The sequence below is a fragment of the Patella vulgata genome, chromosome 5 (genome assembly GCF_932274485.2).
Source record: "Patella vulgata chromosome 5, xgPatVulg1.2, whole genome shotgun sequence".
Classification (NCBI taxonomy): domain Eukaryota; kingdom Metazoa; phylum Mollusca; class Gastropoda; family Patellidae; genus Patella; species Patella vulgata.
Window position 1 is genome coordinate 47805660 of NC_065883.2, and position 17154 is coordinate 47822813.

The 17154-nt window shown below is 37.0% G+C and overlaps 1 protein-coding gene across 1 annotated transcript in view; it reads right to left on the reverse strand.

Moving 5' to 3' along the window:
* Window positions 1-13632, reverse strand: part of LOC126821189 (zinc transporter ZIP9-B) — a 224699-nt gene extending 211067 nt beyond the window's left edge. The window contains exon 1 of the mRNA XM_050549598.2: window positions 13248-13632. Within this exon, the coding sequence (XP_050405555.1) occupies window positions 13248-13343 (96 nt within the window). The 5' untranslated portion in view covers window positions 13344-13632. The remainder of the gene's footprint in view (window positions 1-13247) is intronic.
* Between the last annotated feature and the right edge of the window lie 3522 nt (window positions 13633-17154).

The following is a 17154-nucleotide window of genomic DNA, read 5'->3' on the forward strand; positions in this document are numbered from 1 at the left end:
CAAGGGTCATAACTTCAGAAGAAATTAAAAGAAAATGCTGAAATTCAAAGTGATTCTTTGTTTTACTAATCTAAATGATGCATATAGATTTCATACAGATCAGATATTAACTTTTGTTGTTGAAGCGTTCACAAGGTGCAATAAAGTGAAACAGGGACAATAACAAAGTGAAACAATGGCCATAACTCTTGACTTAATTAACGGAAATTGCTGAAATTCAATAGGTGTCTTCGTTTCACTAATTTAAATGATGCATATAAATTCCATACAGATCGGATCATGACTTTTGTTGTTAGTGCGTTCACAAGGTTCAACAAAGTGAAACAAGGGCCATAACCCTAGATGTAACTAAAGGAAATTGCTGAAATTCAATAGGCATTTTCGTTTCACTCATTTAAATGATGCATATAAATTCCATACAGATCGGATGATAACTTTTTGTCGTTGGAGCGTTCACAAGATTCAACAAAGAGAAACAAGGGCTATAACTCTAGTCGCAATTAACGGAAATTGCTGAAATTCAAAAGGCTTTTTCGTGTCACTAATTTAAATGATGCATATAAATTCCATGTTATTAGAGCGTTCACAAGGTTCAACAAAGCGAAACAAGGGCCATAACTCCAGAAGAAATTAATGAAAATTATTGAAATTAAATAGGATTCTTCATCTCACTTAATGTAAACAACATATATCAATTTCAAAACAATCAGATGATAAATTTATTCTGTAGAGTGTTCACAAGAAATTGTGGATGACAGACGGAGGCGATGGCCATATACGACCACATTTCCAATGGGGGCGTATAAAAAGTGAAAAATCCACGAACAAATGGACGTGAAAATGAACACAATAGGCCGTATACCTCTCCTATTTCCGAAATAAATACATTTCTGCATAGCCGGTGATCAGGGTCAAATTTTTGATGTTTGAAAATTCCGAACTTCGCCTTTGATCTTTTTCGTCCCGACAAAGTTGTTTACGAGACAATTCATTTTCCTTAATTTTCAAAATTTACAATTTTGACCGAAATATTTGAACAGCTGAGGTCAATCTGATTAAAAAAATATAAGTTCCATTCAAAGTTATATCATTTCATTTTTCAATATTTTCCCGCCATTTTTATTTCATTTTCTATCAGTCTTGTATTTGAACGGCATGATCGATATTTCTGAAACTTTTTGAACTGGAAGTCAATCGGTTTACAGCAATACAAGTCTCAGTTATTTTCTTTTATTTTCCAGATTATTTCTCGCTATTTTAAGCTTATAACTTTGTCAGTTTTTGAGCGATTTTAATAATTATTTTTTTCGTGTTAAGATTCTTTATATAATCTTCCAAAAAAGTAGGTTATATTGAAATGCAAATACCTATGCAGGTTGTGATATGATAAACAGTCATGGACACTTGACATTCTTTGAGAGTATGTTCACAGATGAAGAACTTACCGCCCCAACAGAACCACTGACAAATGAAATTAAATGGGTTTTAACGTCCTACTTTTCTGCTCCTAAACTGGGCTAATGAAGACGGGCATACGCCATACAGTGAGCTATGAGGGAAATTTTGCCCGGGCAGCGGCGTTACGGCCTACTCTTATATTGAATTCCAACTGCCAAGGGTTCTTTTACGTGCACGCCAATATGTACACGGGACCTCTGTTTTTCGTCCCATCTGAACGACTAGACAGCTGTCCTTGTCAGGCCCTCCGTCCTGCATCACTGACAATGGGAAACCACGCCGGAAAATCTGGATGAACTTTCTCGGCCAATGCAGGGATCGAACACCAGACCTCCAGGCTAGCAAGCCAGCGTCTTACCCACTTAGCCAGGTGATCCCCCAGAACCACTGCAAGTGCGACACGCAATAGTGCCATACACGTGGGAGGGGTTCATTGTCAAATTTGACACTTCAAGGAAGGGTTGATGAAAACTGCCGCATGCTGGTTTATTCTATCCATCTTTGCTTTCCTATCGGTTCTTGCATAAGATTTACTGTTTAGCGTATCTTTGCTTTAGTGTATTACGTTTAATGATTTTTCAAATAAAAGTGCATGTTTCTGAATTCACGCTACTTCTTCCTTTAAGGTAATCAACTGTGCGATGATACATTTCTTTCAGTATCGCCTTACTGGTACTTGCAGTTGTACCAGTATAGTGCCAGTAAAGTTACGGTCACAAAATTCATTAAAACGAATAAAACTAAGGCAATGATCCATGGTGAATACCAAGAAGGATTAGGCGGATTATCATCGCGGTAATCCATTAAATACCCTGGACAGACTTAACTCTGCACACGCAGATTAGTCCGATCCTTAATGTAAATCCGTCTGCTTTTCGGATAGAAATCTGGGAATAAGCTTTATTTGGAAGGTTTCAATGTTTAATGACAAAAAAACAATGTTGACATTTTTTCTGAGTAGGTCTTGATGGTATGGGAGGCCATTATCTGAGGGTAGCCATTTTCGATAATATTCCATTACTAAAATTATTAATATTATTATTTTTTTTTTTTGTGTATTTTCTGCAAATCGGATTTCTCAGAATCTAACCATAGGATCTTTCTGAAACTTTGACTTACCCCCCAAAAAATGGGGTGCGAACGTTGATTAAATATATTTTCAAATCGTTTTTCGAATCCGAAATCACCGAATTTTACGAATGAATGCATTTGACCTACATTGCTGTAACTTTGTAAATATTTGTCCTATTTTACTAATTCTTTTTTCTTTGGGTACCTTGAAAGATTTACTTCAAATCTGCAATTTCAGATTTTCGAATTTCGAAAATTCGTCGCTGTGATTTTGAACCGGAAGTTGAGATCAACTTGACAACTTCTTTAATAATTGCACGATTTTCATGAAATTTAGTATGTAAGTAGATCTTACAGATGCGACTTGAAAAATGTCATTAGAAATTTTCTAAATTATCTCCTCTTGATGAAATTAAGGATCAAACTTTTAAAAAAAATCGACGAAATATAGGTGAGATTGCCTTTAAAAAAAATTTCTGTACTAGCTACGACACTACTGATTCGTGCCACCATCTTGAAATGTGAAATATCGCTAAGGCTTACAGACAAGGGAATTATATTTTCCGAATCCTTGAAGGAAAGCCCATAAAATGTAGGAATTAGAATGGACGCCATTTTGAATTGAAAATGAAAATTAGTGAAAAATCCACATTAATGGGTTTGAAAACATACACTATTGGTCGTGGCTTATAGAATCTGTCTCCTATTACCGAAATTAATACATTTCAGGATAGCCCGGCTCATGGTCGAATGTTTGGTATTTGAATATTTCAAAAATTCTAATTTCGCCTCTGATGTTTTCCGTGCCGACAAAGATGTTTTCAAGTGTACGCATGCGCGTCACATCCCTACTTTCGTGCACACCAACTTGACACTCACCAGGTACCTGGCCTATGGTCCCAAGCACAATGCCAAAAAATAAATTTTAGGGCCCGACCCATGGGGGGCAAGTGGTGGCCATTTTCCCGGGGGTACATAAAGTTAAACAAAAAATAGAGATGGAACTAGGTGTTCGATTTTAATTTTGAGACCATTTTTGGATGCCCCGAGGTTGGAAATGGGGGTGGGGGGGTAGGCCGAAGTTTCGAGGAGATAGGACTATTTTTTTTTTAAAAATCCACAATAACAACATATTTAGCTGCTTTTGACTTTGCGCATGCGCTACGCTGGAACCAAAGGTAGCATGAGTACCAAATTCCGGCGAGGAACTTTTCACGTTGGTACCTAGGTGCCCTGAAAATTTCAAGGCGATACCTGCATTCCTTCAAGTCGTTTGTTCTTGGCACGGCTCCAGGTTACTTTTTTTTTTTTCTAAGTTTAATTACGGCTTCTATAAGGGGAAAAAAGTCGAATTTCGCCATGTCACCGGAATCGATTGTCTGAAAACCATGAAATTTTTACACAATACGCCCATTACCACCCCGGACTCTGTGCTTTACTCCCATTTTGATCCGATTGAAAAAAGAAGAGTTTCAGCAAAAAATAAAAAAGATTTTCGGAATTTAATATTAGGTTAAATTAATTTTGAAATTGCAAATGCAAAGGGATTTTATCGCCTCTTCCGTATGTGATAGGTATTAGTACTATACACATTATCCTTAAAAGACAATTTTTTAAAATGAACGGAACGATGTTTGCGACACTAAAATCTGAAATCGCCTATTTTGACCTTTTTTGACTGCTGAGGCATCCTTCCGGTGGTCAAAATCTCTGGAATTTCTAGCGGTTGGCTGCGCCGCGATGATATTTATCATATATTAAAAGGAGAAAATGCTCAGATATCAAGAAAAAAAATCTATAAAATACGGAAATTTTTTAAGCAAAAAAACATTGATGGGTGGGGGTGGGCTTCGAATTTATTTTCAACGTTCTCGGAATTCCACTCTTCTATTTTTAATATATGATAGTTAGAATCCCAAGGTACATGCTGTGCAATTTGAAGGCAATCGGACCACCAGAACAATGCATGTGCAGTGAAAATCAACCCCGGTTGCAAAAATTCTTCAACACTTGTTATTGTATTATGGCCGCCATTTTACATCCACCCGCCCTCACGGATCCACCCGAAACCACCAAACCACTCCGAAATCCACCGCGCCACACTGGAACCAAAGGTACCATGACTACCAAATTCCGGCGAGGAACTTTTCACATTGGTACCTAGGTGCCCTGAAAATTTCAAAGCGATACCTGCATTCGTTCAGGTCGTTGGTTCTTGACACAGTTCCTGCCGTTCATCAATTTACGGCTAGACATGGGAGTTACATTTTCTGAATCCTTGAAGGAATGCCTAAAAATCTATTGGATTAGAATTTTGATTTAGGTCAATTGATGGTCACCATTTTGAACTGAATATGAGAAAAAGTGAAAAATCGACGATAACGGACATGAAAATGAAAACAATAGGCCGTAGTTTGGAGAATACGTCTCCTATTTCGAAAATGAATACATTTCTGAATAGCTGGGATCAGGGTCCAATTTATGGTATTTGAAAATGTCACAATTTCGAATTTTGCCTTTGACATTTTTCGTGCCGACAGAGTTGTTTACGAGTGAAAAATCGGATTAACATCGCGAGTTTTTGACCGATTTTAATTGGTTTTTTTTTTTATCTTGTTGAGATTCTTTATATGACCCTTGACATGTGACAGGAAGTGATTGTGAATATGAAAGCTTTCATATCTGCTTAGCAGATCTAGTTAGCCTATTGAGATTACTAAAATTATTATTAGGCTTTCAGACTTTTGTCTGAAAGCCTATTGAGATTACTAAAATTATTATTAGGCTTTCAGACTTTCATCTGAAACCCTATTGAGATTACTAAAATTATTATTATTATTATTATTTACTGCGAGAGCCGATTTCTCCATGATCGAAAACAAATATCGATCTGGGTTCACTTTTCTATCGGGAAACCATGTGGTGTTTTTTTTTTATCTTGTTGAGATTCTTTATATGACCCTTGATATAATTAAAAGTGTGCCCTTTAAAGGCGCACAAAATGTTCGGCTCGGTTTTTTTAATTTCGATTTCATTTTGGAGCAAATTCGATTAATAGGTGAAAAAAGGTGTAAAATTGATCTATTTACAACCCATTCAGGCTTTTCAGATTTTAAAATATTTCTACGTAACTTTTATAAACAAGTAGCTATAATCCATACGAAGAAAATGTATGTTAAAATTAGTTTGTAATATAAGCAGTTACCTACAAATGGGCAATTTTGCATAAGTCACTGTTTTCGTTATTTTGCCTGTAAAATAGTCAATTATTATTGGATTTTCACAAAAGTGACACCATTTGATTAAAAAAGCTAGTATGCGTCGTATCAAATTGATTACAATTTAAAATTGACACCAGAAGTGAAGCCATTTTGTCCAAAAAATGCATTTTTAACTTTTAAAATCAATATTTTTTTCAAACAAGAATTATTTAATATGTATTAATAATTGTAACTTTTGGTTTACATTCACATATTAATAAAATTCATACGGTCATATATATTTCACAAAATTGTTTCTAACTTGTTCAGTTGCGGAGAAATAGGCGATTTTCAACAGGTCACTTTTCAAGGTTTTTGGTCCATAAAAGTGTCAATTATTATTCGATTTTCATAAAATTTTCACTGTGTGATACCTAATGCCATTTACAATTTTATTACAAGTAATTTAAGATTTTCATTATCACCGGAAGTAACGTCATTTTGGCAAAAACTGTATTTTTAGCCTTCAAAACAGATATTTTATTCAAATGAGTCTGATTTGTAATGTTTTTAAAATTATGATATTTGATTCCAATCAACAAATAGATTGAACCCATACGATCACACGATACCAGAAAATGGTTTCTAACTTGTACGGTTGCAGAGAAATAGACGGTGTTCTACAAGTCACTTTTCAAGGTTTTTGGTCTATAAAAGTGGCAATTATTATTTGATTTACATAAAATTTTCACCATGTGATGCCTTATGCCATTTCTGATTTCATAAAACTAATTGAACATTTAAATTATTACCGGAAGTACTGTACACTTACATGTAACAAATGTATAAAATGACGATCCTAACGATGTATAATATGTATTGAGTAATTGAAATTTAATTTTCGATATTTTGACATTTTTGAATTTTTGGCACTTTTGAACATAGGATTTCTCAGGGCCATTTTATCTGATCAGATAATGTAATATATCATTACAGAGCCCTGTGGCTATCTAATTGCCCAAATTGGTTATTAAAACTATCCCGACAATAACCTCCATACCGGACGTATTCAAAAAATGAAGAAAAAGGTTAAAAGAAATTAGCGCTCGTGCGAAAAACTTGATTTCTCCATCAGATCTTAGCGGACCAAAAGAACCAAAGTGTCGCTGGATAGCTATTATATGACATCTGAATGATACGATTTAGATGGCTAGAAAATAAATTATGGTACGCCGAAAATCTAGTATTTTCCGTTTTGGAGCATTTTGAGACGCCATTTTCTCGAAAACGAAAACTACGGCGGAGTCCAAAAATAAAAGCATTGAAATAATATAAGTGGTCCAAAAAGAACCTCAATCTTGGAAAAAAGTTGAAATATCCTTAGATTAAACCATAGCTATGATGTCATCCTTTGTTCTTTTAATCCATTATAAGGAGGAATAGATTGTTGTCTAAACAAACAGTCCATTATTAATGAAGACAATCCATTATTAATGGAAATAGTCCATTATTTTTAGACATTGTCCATTATTAGTGAAAAATACATTAATAATAAAGTGTAGTCATTATATATTAGGCAACTGAAAATAAATCAAAACAACCTGTCCATTTATTACTAATTTCCCTTTCAACATTTACAAAATTTTAAATAAATTTAAATTTCCGAAGAATGGATGTTAATTTCCCTGGAATCACTGGACACTTTTGAATTATTTTGTCTTGGACTTGATAGTTGACACAATTTTGGACACTTTTCAGCTACAAAAATGTTACGCAAGTCCGATAGTTGAATGTTGCGTGTCCGTTTATATGCACTTGAACGATGTCCAGTGTTTTTCCACAATGAGCTGTTCATCTACTCCTGCAGCAAACAAACGTGTAGACATTAAAATCTGATTAAGAATAACAACTCATTAAGTAATTATCAGAAAACCATTAGAATTTGCTTGGTTTTTATAAAGTTCTGCCCCATGCTAACGTTTAGTATAGGAAACTTTTAACATCATGGATTTAGCTGTTCAAGTCATAAAAATTAATTGAAAATCAATATACTTGTTCGTCTCAAGACATTACACTCTGTGTATGAATCTAAAGTCAATCGGATCATAACTTTAGCTTCTAGAGGGTCACAAGATTGTTCAAAGTGATTAAGGGCCATAACTCTTACAGTAATTATCAGAAATCGCTGAAAATCAATAGGCTTCTTCGTCTAATGACCTTAAACACCGTGTATAAATTTAAAGTCAATTTGATATTAACTTTAGCCTCTAGAGCCTTTACAAGATTTTTTGAAGTGATCAAGGGCCATACCTCTGGCAGTAATTATCGAAAACCGCTGAAAATGAATAAACTTCTTCGTCTCATGACCTTAAACACTGTGTATAAATTTAAACTCAATCGGATATTAACTTTAGCCTCTAGAGCGTCCACAAGATTTTTCAAAGTGATCAAGGGCCATAACTCTGGCAGTAATTACCGAAAATCGCTGAAAATGAATAAACTTCTTCGTATCATGACCTTAAACACTGTGTATAAATTTAAACTCAATCGGATATTAACTTTAGCCTCTAGAGCGTCCACAAGATTTTTCAAAGTGATCAAGGGCCATAACTCTGGCAGTAATTATCGGAAATCGCTGAAAATCAATAGGCTTCTTCGTCTAATGACCTTAAACACTGTGTATAAATTTAAAGTCAATCGGATATTAACTTTGGCCTCTAGAGAGTCCAAAAGATTTTTTGAAGTGATCAAGGGCCATAACACTGGAAGTATTTATCGGAAATCGATGAAAATCAATAGGCTTCTTCGTCTCATGACCTTAAACACTGTGTATAAATTTAAAGTCAATCGGATATTAACTCTGACCTCTAGAGCGTCCACAAGATTTTCTGAAGCGATCAAGGGCCATAACTCTGGCAGTTAATATCAGAAATCGCTGAAAATCAATAGGCTTCTTTGTCTCATGACCTTAAACACTGTGTATAAATTTAAAGTCAATCGGATATTAACTTTAGCCTCTAGAGCGTCCACAAGCAGCGACAGACGGACGGGGGCGACGACAAATCACTTGTCAAAAGAGGTATCGCAGATTGCATGTATTATTGGGACTTGTGTGTTAATTATGCAGACCGTGGGAAAAACTTGTGCAAGTTTCGCGCTAAATTTAAAGGAGCTAAATCGCTAACATTTGGGACCTAGAAATTGACAGAAGTGGGTCGCAACGCATATAATATGAATGTATATAACCTGATTTACATTCAAAGGTTTCCGTTTTTACTCTAATTTCAAATCAGTTATGTTCAACGAAATAAGCCAGCAGTCTCAATCGAATTCAAATTTCTAGCGTCTGGTTATTTCAGTCTACATACGCCGTTTGATTTGGTGCAAGTGTCTAGCCTCGTTCCGCGAGTCTCTTGCTAGAACTGGGGCTGAAACGCATTATGGTACACGATTCGTGTACCAATGGTAAAATGTTTATTTTGTCTTAAATATTGGATATCAGAAGCCCATCTTTTTCCGGTAAGATCACAGCATCAATGTTGATTTAAATTGACAAATAATTTGTGTTTTCAAAGTTGAAGATTTTGGATGATATTGAGTTAGAGACTTAGCTACTTTAACCATTTTCACTGCATCAGTGTAGTATACAATAACTTATATGGCATGGTACCTTTTACGGTAATAGAATTCAAAGCGTTGATTGGCTGAGGCATGATCGTGATCTACAATATGCCATCCGAAAATTCCATTCTCTGTGGATTTCAAAATGAAGTAGTACTTATGATTAATATAGGCCTATAGTTAATAAATGAGAGTACAATCGTATGGATACATTGCCCTGTGAATTTCAAAACGACGCCAGGATTTTTGGAAATTAATTGTGTTACGGAGACGCAAAATTCTGAACAGCTTTTGCAAAACGGAAATAATATTCGAAGAGAAATAAAAAGACACAAAACTATCTGCCGATAATTAAACCGATGTGTGCTATGATTTGTTGTTGATAATAATTTTTAGTACTTATATAAAAAAAATAATAACATTATACCTATTCAATGATTTAATGGCCTCTCCTGAGGCAAATGTATTGCGGCTACAGCCAATTGCCAAGGTTAATTGACAGGACTGCTTAAAGAAGCTAAATCGCTAATATTTGGGACCTAGAAATTGACACAAATGGGCCGCAACGCATATAATAATGTAATATGATGTTTATAAACTGATTTACATTCAATCGTTTCTGTTTTTACTGTAATTTTTAATCAGTTATGTTCGGCTAAATATGCCACAAGTCTCATGTGAATGGCAATCTTTAGCGTCTGGTTTTTCCAGTATAAAACAATGGTAATTTTTGCGCATGCACTCCAGATAAGAATATAGCGTCACCATTTGACATGACTTGTGGAATATGTCTAGCCGCGTTCTTTGAGTCCCTTGTTCCAAATGGCGCTGAAACTCAATATCATCAAAAATCTTCTACATTGAAAACACAAATTATTTGTCAATTCAAATCAATATTGGTCTTGTGATCTTACAGGGAAAAAAAGATGGGCTTCTGATATCCAATATTCAAGACAAATTAAACATTTTACCATTGGTACACGGATCGTGTACCATAATGCGTTTCAGCGCCATTTGGAACAAGAGACTCAAAGAACAGGGCTAGACATATTCCACAAGTCATGTCAAATGGTAACGCTATATTCTTATCTGGAGAGCATGCGCAATAAATACCATCGGTGTAGACTGGAAAAACCTAGTTCAGCTCTGAACGTAGGTCTCATTTTACACTCGACCTCTACGTTCAGGGACTGTCCTATTAAATCCTTGTCGAAAATCTAATCGCTTCCCAGTCAATTTTACTGGGCAACTTTTTACTGCTAACCGGTCGCGTGTCAGTCCCTGTGAACGCCTGAACAATATAAATGAACATCTTAGGGAGAAAATAAGACCTTGCTTACCTGGGTGTAACGGTGATATAATAATACGTTTTTTTAAATCGGATAAAAACTTTGACTTCTATAGGGTCCACAAGCTGAAAACTCGATTTTTCGTACAATCAGGGGCCATAATTCAGGAAGTTATGGTCCGATATGCGCGAATATTGAAAGAAACCGAACTCTTTGGGTTATAAACTTACATTTCAAGTTTCAACAAAATTGGATAAAAATTGTGATCTCTATAGGGTCCACAACCTTGATATACATATTCTTACGCTATTTGAGAACGAACGGCGGCCATTTTGTCTGTCAATTTGGGGCCGATTTTCACGAAATTCGAACTCAGTCGTCCTTAGGGTGTAACGGTGATATAATAATACGGGTTTTTATATCGGATAAAAATTGTGACTTCTATAGGGTCCACAAGCTAAAAACGTGATTTTTCGTAACAATCAGGGGCCATAATCCAGGAATTCACGGTCCGATATGCACGAATATCGAAAGGAACCGAGATCTTTGGGTTATAAACTTACATTTCAAGTTTTAACAAAATCGGATAAAAATTGTGACCTCTATAGGGTCCACAACCTTGATATACCATATTTTTACGCTATTTGAGAACGAACGGCGGCCATTTTGTCTGTCAATTTTGGGCCGATTTTCACGAAATTCGATCTCAGCCGTCCTTAGGGTGTAACGGTGAAATAATAATACGTTTTTTTAAATCGGATAAAAATTATGACCTCTATAGGGTCCACAAGCTAAAAACGCGATTTTTCGTACAATCAGGGGCCATAATTCAGGAAGTTACGGTCCGATATGCGCGAATATCGAAAGGAACCAAGATCTTTGGGTTATAAACTTACATTGCAAGTTTCAACAAAATCTGAAAAAAATTGTGACCTCTATAATATACCATACTTTTACGCTATTTGAGAACGAACGGCGGCCATTTTGCCTGTCAATTTTGGGCCGATTTTCACGAAATTCGAACTCAGTCATCCTTAGGGTGTAACGGTGATATAATAATACGTTTTTTTAAATCGGATAAAAATTAGGTCAACAAGCTAAAAACGCGATTTTTGGTACAATCAGGGGCCATAATTCAGGAAGTTATGGTCCGATATGCGCGAATATCGAAAGGAACCGAGATCTTTGGATTATCAACTTAGATTTCAAGTTTCAACAAAATCGGATAACAATTGTGACCTCTATAGTGTCCACAACATTGATATACCATATTTTTACGCTATTTGAGAACTAACGGCGGCAATTTTGTCTGTCAATTCGGGCCGATTTTCACGAAATTCAAACTCAGCCATCCTTAGGGTGTAACGGTGATATAATTGAACGTTTTTTTAAATCGGATAAAAATTATGACCTCTATAGGGTCCACAAGCTAAAAACACGATTTTTGGTACAATCAGGGGCCATAATTCAAGAAGTTACGGTCCGATGTGCACGAATATCGAAATGAACCGAGATCTTTGGATTATCAACTTAGATTTCAAGTTTCAACAAAATTGGATAAAAATTGTGACCTCTATAGTGTCCACAAGCTAAAAACGTGATTTTTCGTACAAACAGAGGCCATAATCCATGAAGTTTCGATCCGATACATGACAATATCGAAAGGAACCGAGATCTTTTGGAGATAAACCTATATTTCAAGTTTCGTCAAAATCGGATAAGAATTGTGACCTGTAGAGTGTCCACAAACAAATTGTGGACGGACGGACAGGGGCGACCGCATAATACGTCCACATGAAAATGTGGGCGTATAAAAATACGTCTCCGTCTTCTAACCGACTTGGCGGACATCACTGAAAGGGTAACGCACAAATTCAAGAACTCGGCCATATAAGAGTAAACGAAATTTAGGTAAGCCTGGGAGAAAAAAAAATGAAATCTTTGAAAAGTTGAGAATCTTCAGTGATTTATTGCTTTGCCTAGCTAAATTACAATAATTTACAATCAAATTCTTTCAAAAATCCCAATTTTTTCGCACCAGGCCGAGTTCTTAAATTTGTGCGTTACCCTTTCAATGATGTCCGCCAAGTCACATGAGACTTGTGGCGTATTTAGCCGAACATAACTGATTAGAAATTACAGTAAAAACAGAAACGACTGAATGTAAATCAGTTTATAAACATTCATATTATATGCGTTGGGACCCATTTTTGTCTATTGTCTATTTCTAGGTTGCAAATATTAGCAATTTAGCTCCTTTAAAAGAAATGTCGCTTTGAAAATATAGAACGCATAATTACCACAAAGAAAAACTGTTCAATAACTATTTTAGTGGTTCAGTCTTCACTATTTGTGCCAGAATTACTTATTTCAATACAAACTGTAATGATATATGTTGACAATTGTGCTTTGAACCTATTTGTATTTTGCGTAAGGAGTCTTAGAATGTATCAATTGTAGCGTTAAACACAGTTTAACGGTACGACATTTGTAGCTAGGTCGAGAGGATATGAGGTTTCTTAATAATCTAACCGTGGTCCCCTAGTACCAGGCAGTAGGCCCAGGCCTACTCCCCCTAGTAGTAGGCCTACACATTGTATTGGCTTACCTCTGAAAGCGTGAAAGCTAATGGAATCAAACCAGAAAGGTAACATCCAATCGACATTCCAAGAGACAGCAAAACCAATGTCGTGATATCATCCATTTCCGCTTAGCAGTATGTCTAACGTCGAAAAATAATACCAACTTAACTTCCACCAGGTATGATGATCTTCGTTTCCACGAATGCAAATTTGGATATCATGGCAGAGTTCTGGTGTGCAATGAAGAGCGCATGACACTGATAGCAATATATTTTTTTTATGAATTTCCCCATACGGCTATTTATAGCGATACCGACGCGCGTCGATGTAGGGTCATAGATTTATACACAATGACGTATATATATATATACGTCATTGGTTATACATTCCAAACTTAGGCATCCCAAACTTCGGCTGCCTATCTACAGCTAGCTCCGGCGTATGACGTAGATGGGTCGCTGCGTGCAGTATGAAACTTAGGCTGCCTGTCTACAGCTAGCTCCGCCTGAGATCATTATGACGTATGACGCAGATGGATCGCTGCGTGCAGTTTGAGAGTTATAAACTAGAGCGGTAAAAGTTTATTAACTGCTATTCTAATAACAAGGGGGTGAAACAGCCCGGGGTGAAACAGCCCGATAAAAAAATAGGTTGGGATGAAACAGCCCGGGGTGAAACGGTCGTGGGATGAACTGACCCGCATCCAGAGAGATGGTGACTGGTGGCCACGAAGCATAGAACTAGAAGTTAGAACAGAACAAAGTTTCTTAGCACGGGATTTAGTCATAACTACATAAAATCTGGTCAACAAAATGTACTATTTTACAATATTCCAATTAATTGATGATATAAATTTCGTCTTAACACACCTAACTAAAAAATTTGGAAAAATTCAACTAGGCCTTGAGCGTTTTCACAATTTCACTATCAATGAGACTGGTAAATCTTGTCTACAAACAGGAAAAGGGAGAATCTCATTGCCGCGCATGCGTAAGATGTCACCTCACCACTGATGCAAATGACAGCAGGCGACCTCATAGGTCTTTATAGGATATCTATGGGCGGTATCACGTCATTTGGGACTCACGACATTTGGGACTCAACATAAACGACATTTGGGACTCAGTTGACAACGTTTGGGACTTGATTGGCGTCAATTGGGACTCAATATAAACGACAGTTGGGACTATTTATATATGAGAGATATAGTAGGTAGTAACAGCTGTCTTAGTTGTCTTTCGTTTTATCATAGATAATATTTTGTTGATCGGCGATTGTTGAGACCGCGATTAACACTGCTAGTTCTCCTTTGTTTTGTTTTATCTGCGAGTATAAAACTTGACAATAATATATTGTTGAAAATTTGTGTTTTTCTTTTATCAAATAGTAAACGAGCTTGATTGACCGACCACTGCTAATGTTTTTTCGTGAAACGGTATAACTGCAATCAACACACGGCCGCCATTCTCGATGATTGACAACTCACGTTTTTCCTCATCCACCAAAGAACCGTTAGGTTTCTTTGAACATACTGTAATAACATTGGGATTATCAGTTAATCAGCTTTAATTATCCCGCTTTGATCGTTGCCATTTCTTATATTTTCCACAAAAAAACTTTGCCTTGTACGCACTATTATCAATTGGTATTGCCATCTACGACAAGCATGTCAACGTGCAGCTCACGGATTATCGTTAACAATTTCTAGGGGCTTGTAAAAAAAAGATTGCATGTCGTGTAAATATTTATTTTGTTTTTTGTGTAGGTCATTTTCAAATAAATTCATCAGCATATTATTCGTTTTAAATAAATATATAACTTTTATGAGAAACGATGATTATCAAAGAACCGTAAGTGCAACTAATGTTTTATCGTTTGGTTGAGCCTTTTACTAACCACGTGTTTCATGATAATAAACATTTTCTTTCATGTTTTGAATTGGCCTATTTCTAATAAATTATCCCGAGTCCCAAACGTCATTAACCCGAGTCCCAAACGACGTATACCAAAGTCCCAAACGTTGTATACCCGAGTCCCAAATGTCGTGGTCATATTTTTTTGAGTCCCAAATGACGTGAGTCCCAAATGACATGTAATCCTATGGGCGACCTATTCGGCTAGCTACCTATTCGACCGATCCAGCTGGCAACCTGTTCGTTGGCAACCTATTCAGAATTATGCCAACAGTCGCCCAAACTCATCTATTTTTATCAACCAATAAAATCCAACGTTACGTCTATCAAATGAAAGTAGAATATATTATTTTTTTATCCATTCCTTTAGCTCAGAATAGAAGTACTTTGTTCGAAGTCCAAAATCGGATCATTGTACAAAATTCTGAGCATCCAGCTATATATACTATTCAAAAAAAGTAGGGGATATTTGATTTTGGGGGCATAATACTAAAATATGCAAATGACTACGAAAAAAGTCACTATAGAACCTAACAGAAGAAACATTTCCAGTTACATGTGACGCCCAAACGCACCAATAGCTACCGCATGGAATGCAGGTGATGCTTGGGATCATCATGGGGGTCCAACCCAAGATTTGCACGACTCTGACTTTGAATGTTACAGTCATTGTGGCATTGAATTCCAGGGTGGAAACATCAGTTTAATTGTTTTAGTGACCAGAAAACAAATTTTGATATGCGTCGGCTTACCCAAAATAAAAGGTTACGTGCCCTTGGCATGCTACAGATCGGCACAACACAGGCGGTTGTGGCGCGGACGATGAATGTTTCTCAGTCTGTCATAAGCAGGCTATGGTCCAGATACCGTGATACACAATCTGTACAGGACAGACCACGCTCAGGTCGACCAAGGGCGACAACTCAAGCCCAGGATCGATTTATCCGTACCTTGGCCTTGAGAAATCGTGTCATCACAGCAAATCAGATCAGCGCTCGTCTTCAAACAGACACTGGTGTGAGAGTGAGTGGCCAGACGATTCGGAATCGACTGCATAGGGGTCACCTTCGCGCCCGACGTCCTCGCGTGATCCCTTGTTTGAGAGATCATCACATTCAGGCAAGACGTCGTTGGTGTAGGGATCGTCAACACTGGGATAATCGACGCTGGAGCAATGTGATGTTTTCAGATGAGTCAAGGTTCACTGTTGATTTTTTGGACAGACGTAGGAGGGTGTGGCGTCGTCGAAACGAGCGCTTCCAAGACGTTAACGTCATCAGACATGATCGATTTGGGGGTGGTTCTGTTATGGTGTGGGGAGGCATCACTGTTGCTGGAAGAACGGCTTTACATGTTGTTGCAGGGCGTGTTACAGGCCAGTACTACCGGGACAACATCTTGGCAGTCCATGTTGTGCCGTTCGCACGACGTCATGGCCGCCGTTTCATCTTCCAGGATGACAACGCAAGATGTCACAGGGCCAGGATCGTTACAGGTTACCTCCAACAACAGAACATCACCACATTACCTTGGCCAGCACTGAGTCCCGACCTCTCCCCCATCGAGCATGTCTGGGACATGCTTGGACAGGGGTTACGTCAACGTCAACAACGTCCTGCCAATGTCCAAGAACTTGCTGCTGCGTTGCAACAGGAATGGGACAATCTGGACCAAAATGACCTTAGACGTCTCATTAGGAGTATGCCACGTCGGATCAATGCTTTTTTGGCAAACAGAGGAGGATTTACCCGTTACTGACTTGGTTGTGATGCTGTGGTAACTTTGCTGTTTGACCCCGGGTATCATTTTACCCTTATAATGGTCAGTCTGTGCCTTACTTAGTCTAACGATCATTTGGAATAAATCGATGAATGTGAACTTCATTTCATTTTGTCATTTGTTTCTTCGTCAGTTTCATTAGGTGACTTTAATAACACTTAAAAATCAAATATCCCCTACTTTTTTTGAATAGTATATATTCTGAAAGGTGATTGAATAAGCTTTCTAAATATTATCAGTG